The sequence below is a fragment of the Mytilus edulis genome, chromosome 14 (assembly GCF_963676685.1).
Source record: "Mytilus edulis chromosome 14, xbMytEdul2.2, whole genome shotgun sequence".
Taxonomy (NCBI): domain Eukaryota; kingdom Metazoa; phylum Mollusca; class Bivalvia; order Mytilida; family Mytilidae; genus Mytilus; species Mytilus edulis.
In genome coordinates, this window is record NC_092357.1 from 21,706,329 (window position 1) to 21,724,507 (window position 18,179).

An 18,179-nucleotide genomic window follows, 5' to 3' on the forward strand; every position below is an offset into this window, starting at 1 on the left:
ATATCAAAGAGATTAAAACCTCTACTGCAAAATATTATAAGTCAGACACAAAAAGGATTTTTAAAAGGAAGATACATTGGTTGAAATGTAAGAATTATTGCAGATCTGATAGATAAACTAGAAGAAGATATTCCAGGATTATTATTACTGGTTGACTTTGAAAAAGCCTTCGACACGGTCGAATGGTCCTTTATTGAAAAAACTTTAGATTTTTATGGGTTTGGTCCCACACTTTGTAGATGGATAAAATGTTTTTATACAGACATTACCAATACAGTTACAAATTATGGACATTTATCAGAATTTTTTAATTTGGCTAGGGGGGTTAGGCAAGGGGATACTTTATCCCCTTATCTCTTCATCCTTGTGTTGGAACTACTTAGTGCAGCTTTAAAATATGAACCAATTGTTTCTGGTGTCACAGTAAACGACTCTGAGTTTTTACTAAGTCAATATGCAGATGACTCCTCTCTGATTCTGGATGGAAATGAGGAATCTCTTAAACAAGCATTGCACATTTTTGATAGTTTTGCTGCCTGTGCTGGTTTGAGGGTAAATGTAGATAAAACTGAAGCCATATGGGTTGGCTCAAGATTAGGCAGTAATGAAAAACTGTTACCAAATAAGAAATTATCTTGGAATACATCAGGAAAGTTTAAACTGTTGGGAATTCGTTTCAATCTGTTAAATGAGGATAAAACTTTAGAAAACTATACAGAAAAAATTAAAAGCATGAAAAGCCTTCTCAATTTATGGTCATACAGAAACTTGACATATATTGGAAAAACCATTGTTTTCAAAACGTTGGCTCTCCCACTTTTGTTACAGGTTCTGACAGTCCTTCAAATCCACCAGTTCAGGTTATACAAGAAATACAAGGAATTTTCATCAAATTTTTATGGGATGGAAAACCAGACAAAATAAAAAGATAAGTTATTATTAAAAATTATGATGAGGGAGGTTTAAAGTTCCCCCATATAGAAAGTTTTTGTATGTCCCTTAAAATGTCATGGCTTTATAAATTGCTAGATCCTTTGAATATTTCTCCCTGGAAAATTCTATTATTAAGTTATATAGAAAAATATGGAGGGATAAAATATTGTACCTGACAAAAGAGGGTCTTGAAAAAATTGCAAAAAAGTTAAATCTATTTTGGAAGGACATTTTTCTAAATCTGGCTAAATTGAAGCCAGAAAAGGTGAAAGATGAAAACAATCCCATTAATATCCTGAGTCAACCCATTTGGCTGAATATTAACATTAAAAGATGTGGAAAGCCATTTATTTTTGAAAATTATTGTAATGATGGTATATTTTTTATAAATGATCTAATCTCAGATGGGAAAAACATATTGACATTTGAGCAGCTTAAAACTCAGTATGCAGTTAAAACCAATTTTGTTGAATATTATGGTCTTGTTAGTGCAATCCCAGATATCTGGAAGAAAACAATTGCAGATCATGGTAGATTAGATATTATTGAAAATGATATTGTAGAAAAACTCAAAAATGATAAAAAACCATGTAAATATTTTTATCTATTATTTCTAGAAAAAAATTAAAGAAAATCCTTTAAGATCTCAAAATAAATGGTCTGATGATTTATGTGTTAAGATTGATGAATGGGGCAAAATCTATTCGATGGCATTTCAAGCAACAAAAAACACTAAACTTCAAAATTTTCAATTCAAGTTATTACATAGAATTGTATACACAACCTCTTTTCTTTATAAATGTGGTTTAATAGAAACAGAAATGTGCACTTTTTGCACTGAAACCAAAGAAAGCTTATTGCATATTTTTTGGGAATGTATATATAGCAAAAATATTTGGATAGCACTTCAAGATTTATTATTAAAATGTTGATTTAGCCTTAAACATATAGAGGCAAAAGATGTTAGTTTTGGTATTGGGGAAATTTTTGACCCATATAATGTAGTACAACATATAATGTTGATTTTAAAATTTTATATTTATAGCTGAAAAAACTCAAGAGAAAAACCTTCTGTGAAAGGTAGTATTGCATATATAAAATACTGTATAAGAATAGAACAACATACAGTAAATTTCTTATCGCCTACACAAAAAGAATATATAGATAAAAAATGGTTGCCATTACAATCTGTCCTAGGTGATTTAAATATTTTATAACTGGTACGAAAATTATAGTTATATTTTGTTGTATGTCTTTCTATTTAGAGTTGTCATATAATAATAATATCTTTAAGACCATACTTGAAACTGTACATGTGTGTAATCCTGCTTGATTGTTTTTCTGTCTTTATATCAAAAATAAACAAATTACAATTTTTTTTTAGCCCAAAACGGCAAATGGAAAATGAAGAATGGCTCGTGTGACTCATTGACTGTTTAAAAGTTATCAATTTAAATAAGGTGATATTGATATGATGATATAAAATCATTACAATTTTGGAAACATGTGTACATTGTACAAGAGGGACGAAAGATACCAGAGGGACAGTTAAACTCATTTATCGAAAATAAACTGACAACGCCATGGCTAAAAATGAAAGAAGACAAACAGACAAACAATAGAACACATGATACAACATAGAAAACTAAAGAGAAAGCAACACAAACCCCACCAAAAACTAGGGGTGTTCTCAGGTGCTCCAAAAGGGTAAGCAGATTCTGCGCCACATATGACACCCGTCGTGTTGCGTATGTTATAACAAATCCGGTAAATAGTATAATTCGGTAGGTCACATTCATGAAAAGGGAAGGGGATTGTAGTTACGACGTAAGGAACATATCCGATATCATTTGTGAAACAGTTACTCCATAACGATCAGCCAACTGGCGATGGCGTCCGCTAAATTTACGAAGGGATGATTTCCACTTCAACGTTTGGAACTCTTGGTTTAATAGCTTCCTTGTGAGCAGCAACCCTCTATCAATAAAATCATAATATCAAATGCAAGCACGGGAATATCGTATTAATGGGGAGATATATACCCCGTATACAGGTGCTGCTTGAATGTTGCTACTTAGAAATGGAAAGTTCACAATTGGAAAGCTGAAATCATCTCTTTTGTCGTACAACATGCTACAATAAGTTTCGTAGGTACTTGTTTAACAGTATTTCGATTAGTATCTTTCAAAACAACTTTACGAAAAAAACATTACCTCGTGCTGTTTTTTGTCCACTCTTTCCAGGCAGATACTGTTCAAACGGACACGGGTCATCAAGAGTTCTACTTCCATCTAATACTATCAGGTAAATGGCTCGATATGTTAGAAATGTTTGATGGGTGCTATAGAAGACATCTTGGCCTCCAAAATCCCAAATTATAACTGGAGCTATTTTTTTCTGGTGTAATTTTTTCTTTCCAGCTTTAATCGATTTCTTCAAAAATCTGTCTTTCGTTATGGACACATTTATTTCTGTTACATCTTTTTGAACACCAAATAACTTCTTTAACTTGCCAATAATGCCACGATCTTTAACTACTTCAGTAGTAGAACTAATGTCCACGGATTTGACAGCTGGTTGTGAATTACATCCTACCATACAAAAACAACTTTTAAATTATTTGTTTATTATCTTGTTAGAAAAACACATCAACAGTATGAAGAAAACTTTTCTAAATATGTAAAATAACAGAGTATTGTAAACAAACTTTATTTTATTTATTTCTTTTTTTTATATATACATTTTAACAAACTAGTAAGTAATATGAATACAGTCTGAAAAGAAATAATATATTCGTATCGTTATTTTCTTGTCAATACGATAGAAATTGTCTTTTTTCGTAGTTTTAAATGCGCTCACTTGTGACATATTTAAGTTGGTACCCTCGTTTAATTTTTAAACGTTTAGACAACTTGTTTTTGAAGATATGTGCAGATATCTATTTAAGTGATCAAATCTGTTCATAGGACGTCAGTGATATGAGTTAAAACACTTGATGATTTCTCAAATTGTCAAAAGTATATTCTGCTTGCTAATGATCTTTCACTTCCATTCCTAAATGTTACCTCTCAATTAAAATCTAAAGTATTTTCTCAGTTTAGGAGTTGATCAAACTATCAGTTTTTAGCATTCAATAGGTATAAGATAACGGATACTTAAAACAGCTCGTTGAGAGTTCGATCTTATCCTTTCATTTGTAACAAGTAATGTTAGAGAGGTAGAACTAGTCTGGACTATACATCATAAGAAAACATACCTGAACGAGAAAACTCTTCTTTTCCTTTTGCAGAATGAGGTGATTCATTTAGCGGAACAATTGTTTCATCTGAACTATTTAGTGTAGTGTCCCGAGGGACTAGTAGAGGAGTAACTTCTTTTTTGCCTCTTTGTGGTATTTCTACAACAGGTTCCCTAGGTATGTCAGGAAATGTTTCTTTTGATGCTTTAGTTTTAGTTAGTTCCTCTAACGATACACCTGCCTTTCCAATATCATCAAGGCTACCAGCTGAATATTTGTTTTCCATGCATTTGTCCTTAACAAGGCCTTGATCATTTACAGAACGAATGTAAAAAACATCGTCTCCAGTTACTTCTCTGTGACCATGCAATGCATCTTTTCTGAGGTTTGTTTCCTTCGATGACATAGACATATGCTGCTCCCTTCGGTCATTTAGCTGGTCTGAGAACAAATTTATTGCATAGTGCATTGGTTTTAAATTCAAAAGGTAATTTAAAAAATATCAACTGCGCTTTCAAAAAAAGATTTTTACAGTGAAGTGTACTTCTTTTAATACAAACTAAAACAAAATTATAGATAAGTCTATCGGCTGTAATTTCACCTTTCGGTATATTGATGATGTACTGTCTCTTAATAATAATAGATTCAGTGATCACTTACATTTTACGGACGCCGAATAACTGTTTCACAAATGATATCGGATATGTTCCTTACGTCGTAACTACAATCCCCTTCCCTTTCATGAATGTGACCTACCGAATAAGACTATTTACCGGATTTGTAATCACATAAGCAACACGACGGGTGCCACATGTGGAGCAGGATCTGCTTACCCTTCCGGAGCACCTGAGATCACCCCTAGTTTTTGGTGGGGTTCGTGTTGTTTATTCTTTAGTTTTCTATGTTGTATCATGTGTACTATTGTTTTTCTGTTTGTCTTTTTCATTTTTAGCCATGGCGTTGTCAGTTTGTTTTGGATTTATGAGTTTGACTGTCCCTTTGGTATCTTTCGTCCCTCTTTTACATTTAATATATCCAAGTGAACTTGAAATTAAAGATACCACCAACACAGGCAAATTTGCTTCATATTTAAACCTTTTTCTCGAAATGACTACTGATGGAAGTTTGAATACCAACATTTATGACAAACGCTATAATTTTAATTTTCCTACAGTCAACTTTCCTTTTCTGTGTAGCAACTTCCCAACGGCACCATCATATAGAGTATATGTGTCTCAATTGAAACATTACTCTAGAGCTAGCTCAAAGTACATTGATTTTGTTGAACGATGAATACTGCTTTCTCAAAAGTTGCTTAGAAAGGCTATGAATCAATCAAATTAAGGTCATCACTCAAGAAATTTTACAGTCGCCACCATTAGCTGATTGGTCATTATGACAAAAGTGTGTCAATAATCATATCTGATATTCTTCCTCAGTCATAATAACCTTCCATCATCACCGAACTAAACCAAGAAATAACACGACGGGTGCCATTTACGCTGCAGGAAATGGTTACCCTTCCGTAGCACCTGATTTAACTGCCGGTTTTTAGTGGAGTTCGTGTTGTTTCATATTTATTATTTACTGTTGATGTAAATGTCCTTTGGTTTTTTGAGTCTTTGTTTACTCCTTGGGTTTGATTGTTATTGTCTGTAACTCAAAATATGGACAATTTTATGTTAAAGGTGGTCTACATATGTAGTTCAGTTTGATTTAAGACATACTCATTATTGACTTTCTCAAACTGGATCGAATCACTACCTTTTCTAAAAAGTCATGCGCTATTTTGTTTTTGTTACATATAATTTAATTGATCTACCATGTTACGCACAAAATATATTTGATGACTTACCATCACGTTGTCGTAAAGATCTACTGATTACTACTTCTGATAATGTAAACCCTTTTAAAAATAATTCAAAAGAACTATAATATTTATATGAATGTTGGTGTCGTAATACATGTAATATGTAATCTATCTTTAAGTGAAAATAATAAAAGTTTATCTTATTATAAATAATAGCACCATTACAATAAATCATTATTTTGTGATATACCAATACAATATAATTTTAAATAACTTTTGCTAGGTAATAGCTTCAAAATTAGCCATTACCATTTACAAAAAGGTGACACCGACTTCGTTTTAGATATAAATCTATCTTTTTTCATAAAACATTGACAATTGGACTTTTTGTTAATGACAGTGTAACATTTAATAAAAAGTCGGTAGCACACAGTCACATGTTTTAATTTGTAAATAGTGTTACTAATAAAAATTATGTTGTCATAGTTATTGATATTGTCTCTCATCAGAGACAAATTATATCGATATATTGCGATAATCCTTTCCTCTTTTGTATAGTAAAATATTCAACTCTGACAAAAAAATTACAAATGTTTCTCGATGAAAATTCAGTAGAATCGTCACGGTTTTTAGGACATAAGATAAGAAAATAAAAATTTGCGTCACGTTACTGGAAAAATGAAATATTTTGAAAAAAGCATAAAAAATTGGAAGAGTTAAGGAAGAATTCATCATGTTGCACGGGATGTTTAATTATTCAAATTTCGTTATTTTTTTATTTGATCATTAATTCTTCATATCGACAACTACAGTCAACTTCCGCACTAGCACAATTTTTGCTTTATAAACAAACATCATGCACCTGGCACCGGACAATTGTGATGTCGAACGCTAACCGATGATACTTGACAAGCGATCAAACTCAATAACTTGCAACGAAAATGTTAAAAAATAATAGCGTTATTAAAGAAAGAATGTTAACCTTTATTAACATATATGTGTTGTTTTGACGTTTATATATAGATTCTTACATTGATACCAGTGGATTATCGGATTTATCTAATCGAGATAGTTAAATTATCAATTTTAAAATGTATAATTTAACTCTCGAGATTAGATAAATCCAATAATCCACGGGTAACTATGTAAGAATCTGTTTGTCTAATGATTAAAAAATAAATTTCTCTTTTTTTTATTTAAACGAAAATCACCTTCGAGTGCCTTTCACATTCCGCAAAGTTAGCATATTTTGATTCATCCAGTTAGCTAAAAAGGTTATGACCCTTAAAAGCATCCAATGATCTTCTGAGATCACCGGCTACCACACGTTGATTATTTTTTTTTATACAATGGGTTCAGAGAGGGATTAATTTCCATTGAATTAGAGAATCCAAATATATTATTTTATGATCAAGATAAAGATATGGTGATAGTTTCGATACCATCCTTATCCTTAATATCTTGATAGTAACATGATAAACTTAATTTAACTAAAAAAGAAACTATAGGCTAAATGTTTTACTTTCCGAGATTTAAGCCAACACTGCATTTTATCGGAACCCTTGTTTTACAACTAGATTCCCCAATAAAGATTAAAAGCAAGTTTGGTTTAATTTGGCACAGCTGTTTCCGGTTTCAGAGAGGATATTTTTTAAAAGTTAACAGACGACGGACTACGACGAACGACAGACACCAAGTAATGAACAAAGCTCACTTGGCATTTTAGGCCACGTGAGCTAATTAAAGCATTTTGTGGTATTGTTGTTTTCAAGATCACTGACATATATGAGAAACAACTCTCACTTTTACGTGATTAACTTATTAAAAACTCTTATAAATAGGAAACAGGGGACGTAATAGTTGGAGTTTGATGGGTGATATGTATTCCTAAATGTTTTTTTTCTCACATTGTTAATATATCCTTTGATCAACATTTGGGTTCGGCTGAGACATCATGTTATTTATAAATTTACCGCAGGCATATGTGTTTTTTTCCAAACGAAACATTACAGGGAATATACCAACATAAAAATTGTTTTTGATAACATATGACTATAAAATCCCTTTCGATTCATAATGCACTTTCTTTGAACCACAGTTAACATAGAAAATGAGTCTATGTTTACAATCTTACATATCTAGATATAAGTAGTTTTTTTTTTGTATTCTTGGGTTTCAATGTTGCGTATGTGCTTTGTCTACATGCATCAGCCGTTTATTCTTCTTTGTTGACATATTTGTTTGTTTTTATAGTGATTGATCTTGCAACACAATGTTGACCGCTGTATCCCTATTTTTGACATTTTTACCTGTTATGCATGTTTGGTTTGTTCACAGATTGTTGTCATTATATGATGAAATTGTATGCCACTGTCATACAAGTGAAAGGTTGAGCAAATTTATTAAAAGAAAGTTATATCCACAATTTTTTATATACGAAAATGCTTGTACGAAGTTAGGATTATACCAATTCGTTTGCTGTGTTTGAACTTTTGATTTTGCCAGTTGTTTGGGTCTTTCCGTTTTGAATATTCCTTGGAGTACTCTATTTTTTTTGTTTTACTTTTTATCATTTTGAGAAAAGATTACCTTGTTGACCGTGCATCCACTCTTCAGTCTCACGGTCGATAAAGCACAAATCATTATATAAATCTATTCCATCAGTAGATAATCTGATTTTAGTCGGTCCTTTACCAACAAGATATCTTGCTATAGTAGTTTTACCAGTTCCTTGCTCTCCGGCTAACATAACACGAGCTTCATAATGGTTGTATCCTTCTTCCTCTAATAAACTTGCGAACACTTTTGCTGATTGCTTGTCGAGATGTTTAACCTCTAGTGGTAAACCTACAAAATTTTTATTTCACAGTTATACACAGTTAATTACAAAAAAATACGTCGGTAAAGTTATGTCAAATTTGAATTTAACTAATAACAGAACGCAATTTGTGCAAGTAAAATATACGCTTGAGTAAGACGTGTTTCAAATGATAGAAACGTGTTGTTTAAATCGTTGAAATATAATGAAAATAAAATAAAAGAAACGATATAAACAGTAAAGGAACAACTTTGTCGATAGTAGAACAGCTTCAGGTCCTGAATAGAATACCATTTACTCGTGTAAAAACATCAATGAAATGTGTACAGGAATACTGGTATATTTGTTTAAAAGGCGCGTTTCTGCTGTAGTCCATTTATTATAGAAAAAAGTGTAATTTTGACTAAACATAACAATTTTAATATAACATATGCAAATTCCGAACAATCAGTTATGTTAGTGTTGGTCGATATCATTGTAAAGAAATATAAAAGTTCAGTAAGTAGATGGGAAATAAACACAACTATAACACACATTTATTTAACTTACCCGTCTGCAAATAATCTTCATATTCCTTGAAAAAATAGAATTCAGGTTATGTTCTTCTCATATATTTTATGATGATAAAATACTAAACCCTTAACGGGAGGGATTGTGCCTGATATTTATATGAATTTTTTTTTGTTCCAGTCAGTTTAATTGAGGTCTAGAGCTAGCATGTCAGTAACTGCTAGTAGTCTGTTGTTGTTTATTTTCTTTTGCTAGAAATATTGGGGGAGGGTTGAGATCTCATAAAACAAGTTTAACCCCGCCGCATTTTTGCGCATGTCCCAAGTCAGGAGCCGCTGGCCTTTCTTAGTCTTGTATGCTTTTTAATTTTAGTTTCTTGCGTATAATTCGGAGTTTAGTATGACGTCCAAAATCACTGATCTAGTGTATGTATTTGTTTAGGGACCAGCTGAAGGACGCCTCCGGGTGCGGGAGTTTCTCGCTGCGTTGAAGACCTATTGGTGACATTCTACTATTGTCTGTTCTATGGTCGATTTGTTGTCTCTTTGACACATTCTCCATTTCCATTCTCAATTTTATTTGTTTATTTGTTTATTTTTTTAAATACCAAGCATTTTTATCCCCCTACCATTACAAATTGAACCCTCTGTAAGTGTCTAATTTTCTTAGTCTTAGTTTTCTAATCATCATAATTATACAAAATACCTCATATATGATATAGTTCAAATATTCTTATAAAATTGTTTTTGATAAAAACATGCCGAAAAAGAAGGTTTTTTTTTATCTTTTTTACTGAAAAATGTTTTTTTACCCACTGCCTGTTGATTTTTGAAACCCTCTCCGCTAATAGCTATAGGTAATAATTGCAATTTATAAAGATGTATAAACTACTTAAACTAGTTACAATATCGTAATAATATTTTGATCAAAACATTTTCCGGGGAAATTTTTTATATCAAATCTTATATCCTTGGTATTTTGAACTACGTTTGTTTATTTCGTTAAGTCTTAAGAAGTAAATAGGAAATGTTGAACTTCGTTGGAAAGAACTCTAAGTTCCAAAGTCTGGAAAATATTTCCTCAAACAGCAGGTTGCATAATTTATCATGTAGTGCAGTTTTCTTGTAAAGTTTTAACGATCTTAGTTGACAGCTTTTGGAGGACTTGATTACACACATATGCTTTTCACTTTTGCATGCCATCTCACCTGCCCGACATATTGAAAGCAATTTTGAACTTCTAAATTAAGCAAATCAAGAAATCTGAATATGCACATAAAAGTAAAGTATGTTTTATACTTAAGCCTGAGTTGTGATGATTTATTGTAGTTTTTCATAATTTTCGCACTGATGTGAGCTAATGGGCCATTCCAGTTAATTTCGGACAGATGGGGACGGATGGGGAGATTTTTTTTAAAGTATCAGAAAAAAGACATCACGAAAACCTACCTATCAGATCTAAAAATTACAAAAATGAAAGACCTATCACATGTAGAGTTTCTGTTCATAGTAGGTGGATGGGCTTTCATGGACAAAATTTACCTATCTATTTCCTGCTGCAAAACTCTCAGAAGTTTTTTGTGTATAATTGTACATGTCAGATGAAAAATATACACCAAAAATTACACCCACTAAGATGTATAAATTTATACCCCCTCAGAAAGAACCATCCATCCCCCTTTAGCAGACATTATCTGAAATGGCCCATTTCATTTCTACATTGACATTTATCGTAAAGAAAGACATTTTATTAGATTGCAAGAACAATTCAATTTCAAATCTTAAATGTATGGAATCCACTTTACTCGAATGTTAGTGAAAAATAGAAAAATTGTCTAAAAGAAATAATCCCCAATTCTTTTCAATATAAAAATTGTATTGAACGCTTAAAATGTATTGCGTTAGGATAACATACGTATTGGCTGGGACGGTGATAAAATATAGATAAGATATCAAAAGCATAAAAAAAGAAAAAACAACCAAATATTCGAAAATGAATCCACGAAAAAAAACCCTACAGAAACATAACATTACATAGATAACTTATTCTATCACATAAACTCTACAAACAAATTTATGAGGGAATGAAGACAGGTAATGTAAACGTGTTAGAAGAATAAGATAAACATACAAATAGGTGACAATTGAAAACTTATCAAAGTACGATTTAACGAGACCTCGATTAATGAATATGTAATCATTTGTTTTGTGGAAGAAGCACTGTTTAATGAGCAGAAGTAGTCGACATTTTAATGGAACATATGGAATACTAGCGTAAAGTAAAGAAAAATGTAACGGTTTGCTGCAAAATTGTATTGAAGAAATAATTATTGCTATGATGGTCGAAATTTAATAAATAATTGTTTTCATGTAAAATTGGTGTGTACAAGAAACAAGAGAAACTAACCCTTAACGCCACCTAATACTATATGTGCAGTTAAAATTCACTGTTAAACTTGAAGTCTTTTTGATACACAACGCTGTAAGTTGAATTAAGTTTTTGAGTTTTTATTACAAAAAAAATATTTGAATTAAATGTGTTTCAATACGGTTCATCGAAGTGTTAGTTACTATTTTGACTCACAAGAATTAATTCTAAACATAACGTCCTGTTATTGGCTTTTTGGTTTATGAGACAGTTGTTCGAGTTTACAAGCTCAAACTTGTATAACCTTTAAAATAAAAATCACATTTGCTTACTTTCAAAATTGTCCTTGATCTTATGTTTTCCTCTTCGTAATATCGATTATCCTTCATGTGCACCCGTTTCATTAGGTCTAAAGGTGTGTTGCCCTGTATCGAAAAGTAAACAAACATCAGACTCAGACTTATTTTGAACTGAATTCTAATGTGCGTATTGTTATGCGTTTACTTTTCTGCATTGGCTAGAGGTGGAGGGTTGAGATCTCATGTTTAACCCCGCCGCATTTTTGCGCCTGTCCCAAGTCAGGAGTCTCTGGTCTTTGTTAGTCTTGTATTATTTTAACTTTTTGTTTTTTTGTGTACTATTTGGAGTTTAGTATGGCGTTCATTATCACTGAACTAGTATATATTTGTTTAGGGTCAGCCGAAGGACGCCTCCGGGTGCGGGAATTTCTCGTTGCATTGAAGACCTGTTGGTGACCTTCTGCTGTTGTTTGCTCTATGGTTGTGTCTTTGGCACATTCCCCATTTCTATTCTCAATTTTAAAGATAGAAAACTTGCAACCTACAAAAAATGTAGCCTTTTGTTCAATTCAAAGCGTAGTTGTTATCTTAGACTGTGAAAATGCTCGTACTGATAGCGATGTACCATTTAATTTTTTTTATTTAAGAAATCATAGAAATGTTTGAATTTGTGTCCTTAGTCAGTAGCATAAACCGATTTATAATCTTTAACCATGATGATAATAATAGTTAATTGCACGAATCATATATAAACAATGATAAATGGAACATCTACATCTAGCTTCTCGATATCAACAAACACGTGTCGCATCAAAATAGAAATATATTCTGATGTGCATTTTAAAACATAAAACAAATGTTTTTGAGAATCCGATATAGGAGCGTGATATACATTTTCATTCAGGCAGAGCAACTTCATCATTTTTAAAAGTACTCGACTATATTTCCCTTATGCAACCAATCCAATGTTTTAAGATGTATTTATCGGTGTATCAATTATGAATAAGTACTGGTTCATCATTTCAAACAATATATGCTATATACAATGTGTAAACATGTTTCAACGTTTTCTTAATTGATATTTCCTAAAGAAATTTGGCTTCAAATTTCACAGATTTGTTTTTAAAGACGACATATTTTTCCTGTTTGGAAGTTGAAACTTGAGCCTTTCCATATGCAATCTACTACTATATGTATCAAAGAATATAAAAGAAAATTGATTTTTAACAAAAAGCAGATGATAGGCTGAAACTTATCAATATCATCAAATACCTTTTAAGGAACACAACTATTATATGTAAAAAAATACATTTGATATTGTACAAAGTTCTACCGGAAAATAAATGGCCGAGCTTTAATTTCTGTGTGTTTTAGAGCAGATAACTTTACAGTTAAGATGAATCCCGTGGAGTTATAAAAATCAATTGCATAGAGCTTTTATTGGGTTGGTAAGGATTGTTCTCGTTATAGCCAAATTACACAATTAACTTTGATGGTTTATAAATTATAGAACATAGAATCGCAATTGGTACCGCAAAAATGTAACCACGTATGTGAAAAAGTTTCACCGGCATTCATATCCAGGTTAACATTAATGCATGAGGATATGAAGAAAAGAGTACCTTATATGCATAATTATCTTCCAAATGTACGTTACTAAAATGCATGTTTATGCATGTTTATGATTAAACCAAGAAAACCAAATTTAATTCACCATTTTGATTTTTTTATTCGTAATTAATAAGTTGAGTTTTGAATATTGCAGTTATATAGATGCTAACATATGAAAATCTCGCACCCGGAGGCGGGCTACTGCTAGGTCCTGTAAAATAATGTTAAATAATTTAGTGAAATGATTCTAACACTGATGAACTACCAACAATTGGAAGGTGAGAACCATATCATAATGTTTTATTCGATATTGACAGAGAAGAGCAATTTTAAAGTAGAATGTTGACCAACGTAATTCTTTGTCTTTCCAGATGTCAATTTTCCTTCACTTATTCCGAAGTTATATACCCTATGCCTAATCGTGTGGCGTATTCTTATCACAATTTGTACATTAAGCCCGTACATGCTCAAATTTTCAGACTTCATTTTGTACAGTTGTTTTCCTGACAAAAAAACTGTTTCAAACAGATAAGTTTTACAGTCACAGGCAGACATTGGTTGATCGATGTGTTTATAATGGTGTAAGTGGCACGTTGTCTCAGTATTAGATCTATAGATACTACAATCGTCGTCTGATTTGTTAATATGCAGATTGTATCATATTCCCTATTGTTAAACTGGGTGTGGATAAGTACGACGGGTGATGAGTGCATAGCGGGAAACGGTTACAATGTCGATGCATCTGTTTTGTCCCTTTCGTTCGTTCAAATTTCCTTTACTGTGTTTTATCATGATTTGTAGTTTTTTATGGATTGGGGGGGGGGGGGGGGGGGGGTGTTGGAAATCGGTATACTACTAGCGTACTTTATGCCACAAGAATGGCAGTGTTGAAATAAATTCAATATGCGGACATTTTATTTACCTGACTTGAAAGACTTTCGAATCTTTCAGCTTATATAATAAGAAATTTACGCTTGACACAGCCAACAATGTTTATCAGACAGTCGTTTAATATTTTTATTATATTTTCATATATTTCTTATATAATAGTTGATATTGTTAAATAATTCATGAATTGATTTTTACATGAAGCTTTTTTTACATATATATACTTGAAGTAAAATATCTATCTTAATGAATAATCGCATTACACTATGTTTTACTAATTTAATAATAGAAGAAACTAGTTAAACTCGTTTTACCTCTCTGTCTGTTTCGCCCGGATTACATCCACGGTCTAGTAAAATTCGAAGGAAATCTAGATTCACATTTGTTGTTGCTGCAGCTACATGCAATGCTGTTCTTCCCTATAGAAAATACGACATTTCAATTAATAATTGTTCAATAAAAGCTTGTGTGCAAATATACCGTCGGACATAAATAACGTGGAGTTTAACTTATAACTTTCACAGAGCATCCAATAATATTGCCATGCATTGAATAGATTTTGCTGTGTCTGTATACGTAGCCACGTTTTTGATTTCAACGATCGTTATCTATAGTAAAAGAGGGACTAAAGATACCAGAGGGACAGTCAAACTCATAAATCTAAAATAAACTGTCAACGCCATGGCTAAAAAGGAAAAAGACAAACAGACAAACAATAGTTCACATGACACAACATAGGAACTAAAGAATAAGCAACACGAACCCCACCAAAACTAGGGGATGTCTCATTTGTTCCGGAAGTGTACGTAGTAAATTGTTAAGTTAGGGATTTTGTTACCATGAATTACTTTAAACCTTTACTAAATTCTTCCATAGATACAAAGATGTGGTTTGAAAGTTTGCTGAAACAGTAGAAAACTTATTTTAAACAGAATAGCACATTCTTAAACTTTACTCATGCAAAGTATTTCTTCATTTAAAACAAAGATAAATTTTGCACAATTGTGTGAAAAGTTTAATTTAACAAAGACTAATAGGGGAACAATAATTGGGGTAAAACACCTCAAACATGTATTTTGAGAACAAATGAGTAGCGTGGATATACATTACTTTGTTTAAGCATGGTGATGGTATGTCGGTATTAGGTCATGTCGATGAGAAGAAATTTTTAAACTTTACTCATACATTGTCATATGCATACATAATGTGTGATTGTGAAAAAGAAGTAAAAATCAATCTCAAATGAATGTGCTTGGTTGTTGAATTCAAACGGGAGAGAGAAAGCTGCCGATATTACCAATTATTATTGTTAATAACAGTATAAGACAAATTCTTTTCCTAAGACAGAAACAATTATTTTACATTATTTATAGATACGGCAAATTCGTACATATGCAAACAAATCTCCCAAAAAAGAAGTGATTTTACAGTACGAAAATTTGAAAAGATTTACAATAATTATCATTGGTTAAACAAAATAACAGCTCTTCTGACCTTTAATACTAAAATTTGTTTACGAACATTTTTAAGATATATCACTTGTTATTATATCTTTACAGAGGGAATGAATGATTAAATTATTATTAAACGCACGATTGCACAGTTTTTATAATTTACAGATTTTTCTGGTGACCTATTCTTTCTTAAAAAAGACCAAAATTGTTTTAAAATCTATCTATCGAAAAAAAATAATGTGTAAACTTGAGAAGTTATTTAATGAAATAGACATACAATAATACATTGAAAAACCATCAAAGAACATAGAGGGAAGCAATCCTGGTAAAAACAGAGAAAGTGTCAGCCATTTTGCACTAGAATATTTAAACGTAATCGGATCAAGTCTTAATAAAATCTTGACTAGATGAACGGATTGAATACCACCGACTGGAACAGCGTCTGAATGTAAAAATGCTTGAGGTTTGATAATTAAACCCTAATCGGATGGATTGTACTTAAAATTCAAATGATAAAGATATTTTCTTTCAAATAGTTAAATTGAGGTCTGAAGCTTGCATGTCAATTTCAAAGGCGTATAATTTAATACACAAGACGCGCGTTTCGTCTATATACATGTAAGACTCATCGTTGACGCTCAGATGAAAATTGTTATAAAGCCAAAACAAGAACAAAGTTACAGAGCATTGAGAAACCAAAATTCCAAAAAAAATTGCCAAACACGGTCACTGCTAGTAGTCTTTTCTTAATTTATGCATCATTGTCATTTTCCTTAGTTTCTTCATTACATAATGTGACAGCGGACTCGGACTTGTTTCAAGCTTAAAGCTAATAATTTAGTGTAAATAAACACATAAAAAAATAATTACCAAATTATTTTTCTGATCCGGTTTACAACCATACTTGAATAAAACTTTTATGGCTTCACTGTTATGATACTCTGCGGCACAATGCAATGCTGTATTTTCCTGAAATACAAATAGACTTCCATTTACATTGACCACGAACAAAAAAAAATTATCCGTTTATGAATTAAGAAATTATCTAAAAACTAACGAAAAGCAAACGCAAAGTTGACATTCGATGGATTTTGCTTTTATTCTTTTAACCTTTTTGTCAAAAAGCTAGGTCCGTGTTTCATTCCTAGTGCACCCTCTATGTTTTCTTTAATATTTAGCCTTCAGCTTTCCCGACGAACGTAATTTAGACGCGTACACTTAATATGAAATGTTTTATTTTCATTTAGACATGGAATTTTATAACCCTTTCGTACCGGAATTTTTACTAATATAAACATTAACTTGAAACAATAACATTTAAAGTAGGAATATCAACAATGAGGAAGTTTCTGTACCTCCCGTTGCAAATAACGAATTTGTTCAAAGTTTGGAAATTATGCAGTAGGTAATAATTATATTAAACAAATGAGCAAGACGCTATAGTTTGTCTACGTAAGCTCAGTATTTTGAATATCGTGTGTGACGTCATAGAACATTGTAGAAATGTCATAGTTGAAATCTTTTACAAACAGTACTTTTTCATCTACTTATTTAAAAAATCCTATTTGGGGTAAAAAAGAACCAAATTTTAATGCCAGTACATAATAATCCATGAAACAAGAAAAATATTGACACCTTATAAAAATTCTTGCAAACAATTTTGCCATTTTAAACGTAAACTACTTCCCTTTTAAATCTAAAAATCCATGCTGCTGTATTAATAGTACTCAGTTATTAGGCCAGTAGATGAATATTATTTATAACAAGCATTGACAATATGTCCATGGGACACAGATAATCCCTCGCTTGCATGTAATGTAATAAAGAGACATAACTCATAACCTGCAACAGTCATGAAGACCAAATTCGAACTTGATCTGTGATTTATGGATATAAGCATTATTTATAAGTTTTACAATATGTTGTAAAGGCAAACCAAACCAATTATGTGACGTACTTACGTACAGACGGATGTTCAGACGTACGGACGGAAGTGCGGACGGACAAGGGGACTACTTATTTCCCCACCACCTAGCGTTGGGGGCATGCATATATAGCCACTTTTTATTTTTTTTCGGCTATAATATTAGTCATCGAAGACTTATAGTGCTCTTTGCCATTTGGGTAAAAGTATTCATCCTTCAGTACCGAAAGGAAAGAATTTTAATGCCATTGAATTAGTTTCTGACAAGATGGATAATGTAAGCGCCTTTTGATAATGCAACAAAAAAAAAATATTTTGCACTTTAAA

At 31.8% G+C, this 18,179-nt stretch overlaps 1 protein-coding gene across 1 annotated transcript in view; it reads right to left on the bottom strand.

Annotated features, from left to right (window-relative positions):
* Positions 1-18,179, bottom strand: part of LOC139502804 (uncharacterized) — a 52,779-nt gene that overhangs the window by 17,951 nt on the left and 16,649 nt on the right. Inside the window, exons 7-14 of the mRNA XM_071292381.1 lie at positions 16,799-16,897; positions 14,789-14,893; positions 12,009-12,101; positions 9,349-9,373; positions 8,571-8,828; positions 6,027-6,077; positions 4,190-4,612; positions 3,147-3,524 (exon numbers count right to left, since the gene is read on the bottom strand). Of these exons, the coding sequence (XP_071148482.1) occupies positions 3,147-3,524; positions 4,190-4,612; positions 6,027-6,077; positions 8,571-8,828; positions 9,349-9,373; positions 12,009-12,101; positions 14,789-14,893; positions 16,799-16,897 (1,432 nt within the window). The remainder of the gene's footprint in view (positions 1-3,146; positions 3,525-4,189; positions 4,613-6,026; positions 6,078-8,570; positions 8,829-9,348; positions 9,374-12,008; positions 12,102-14,788; positions 14,894-16,798; positions 16,898-18,179) is intronic.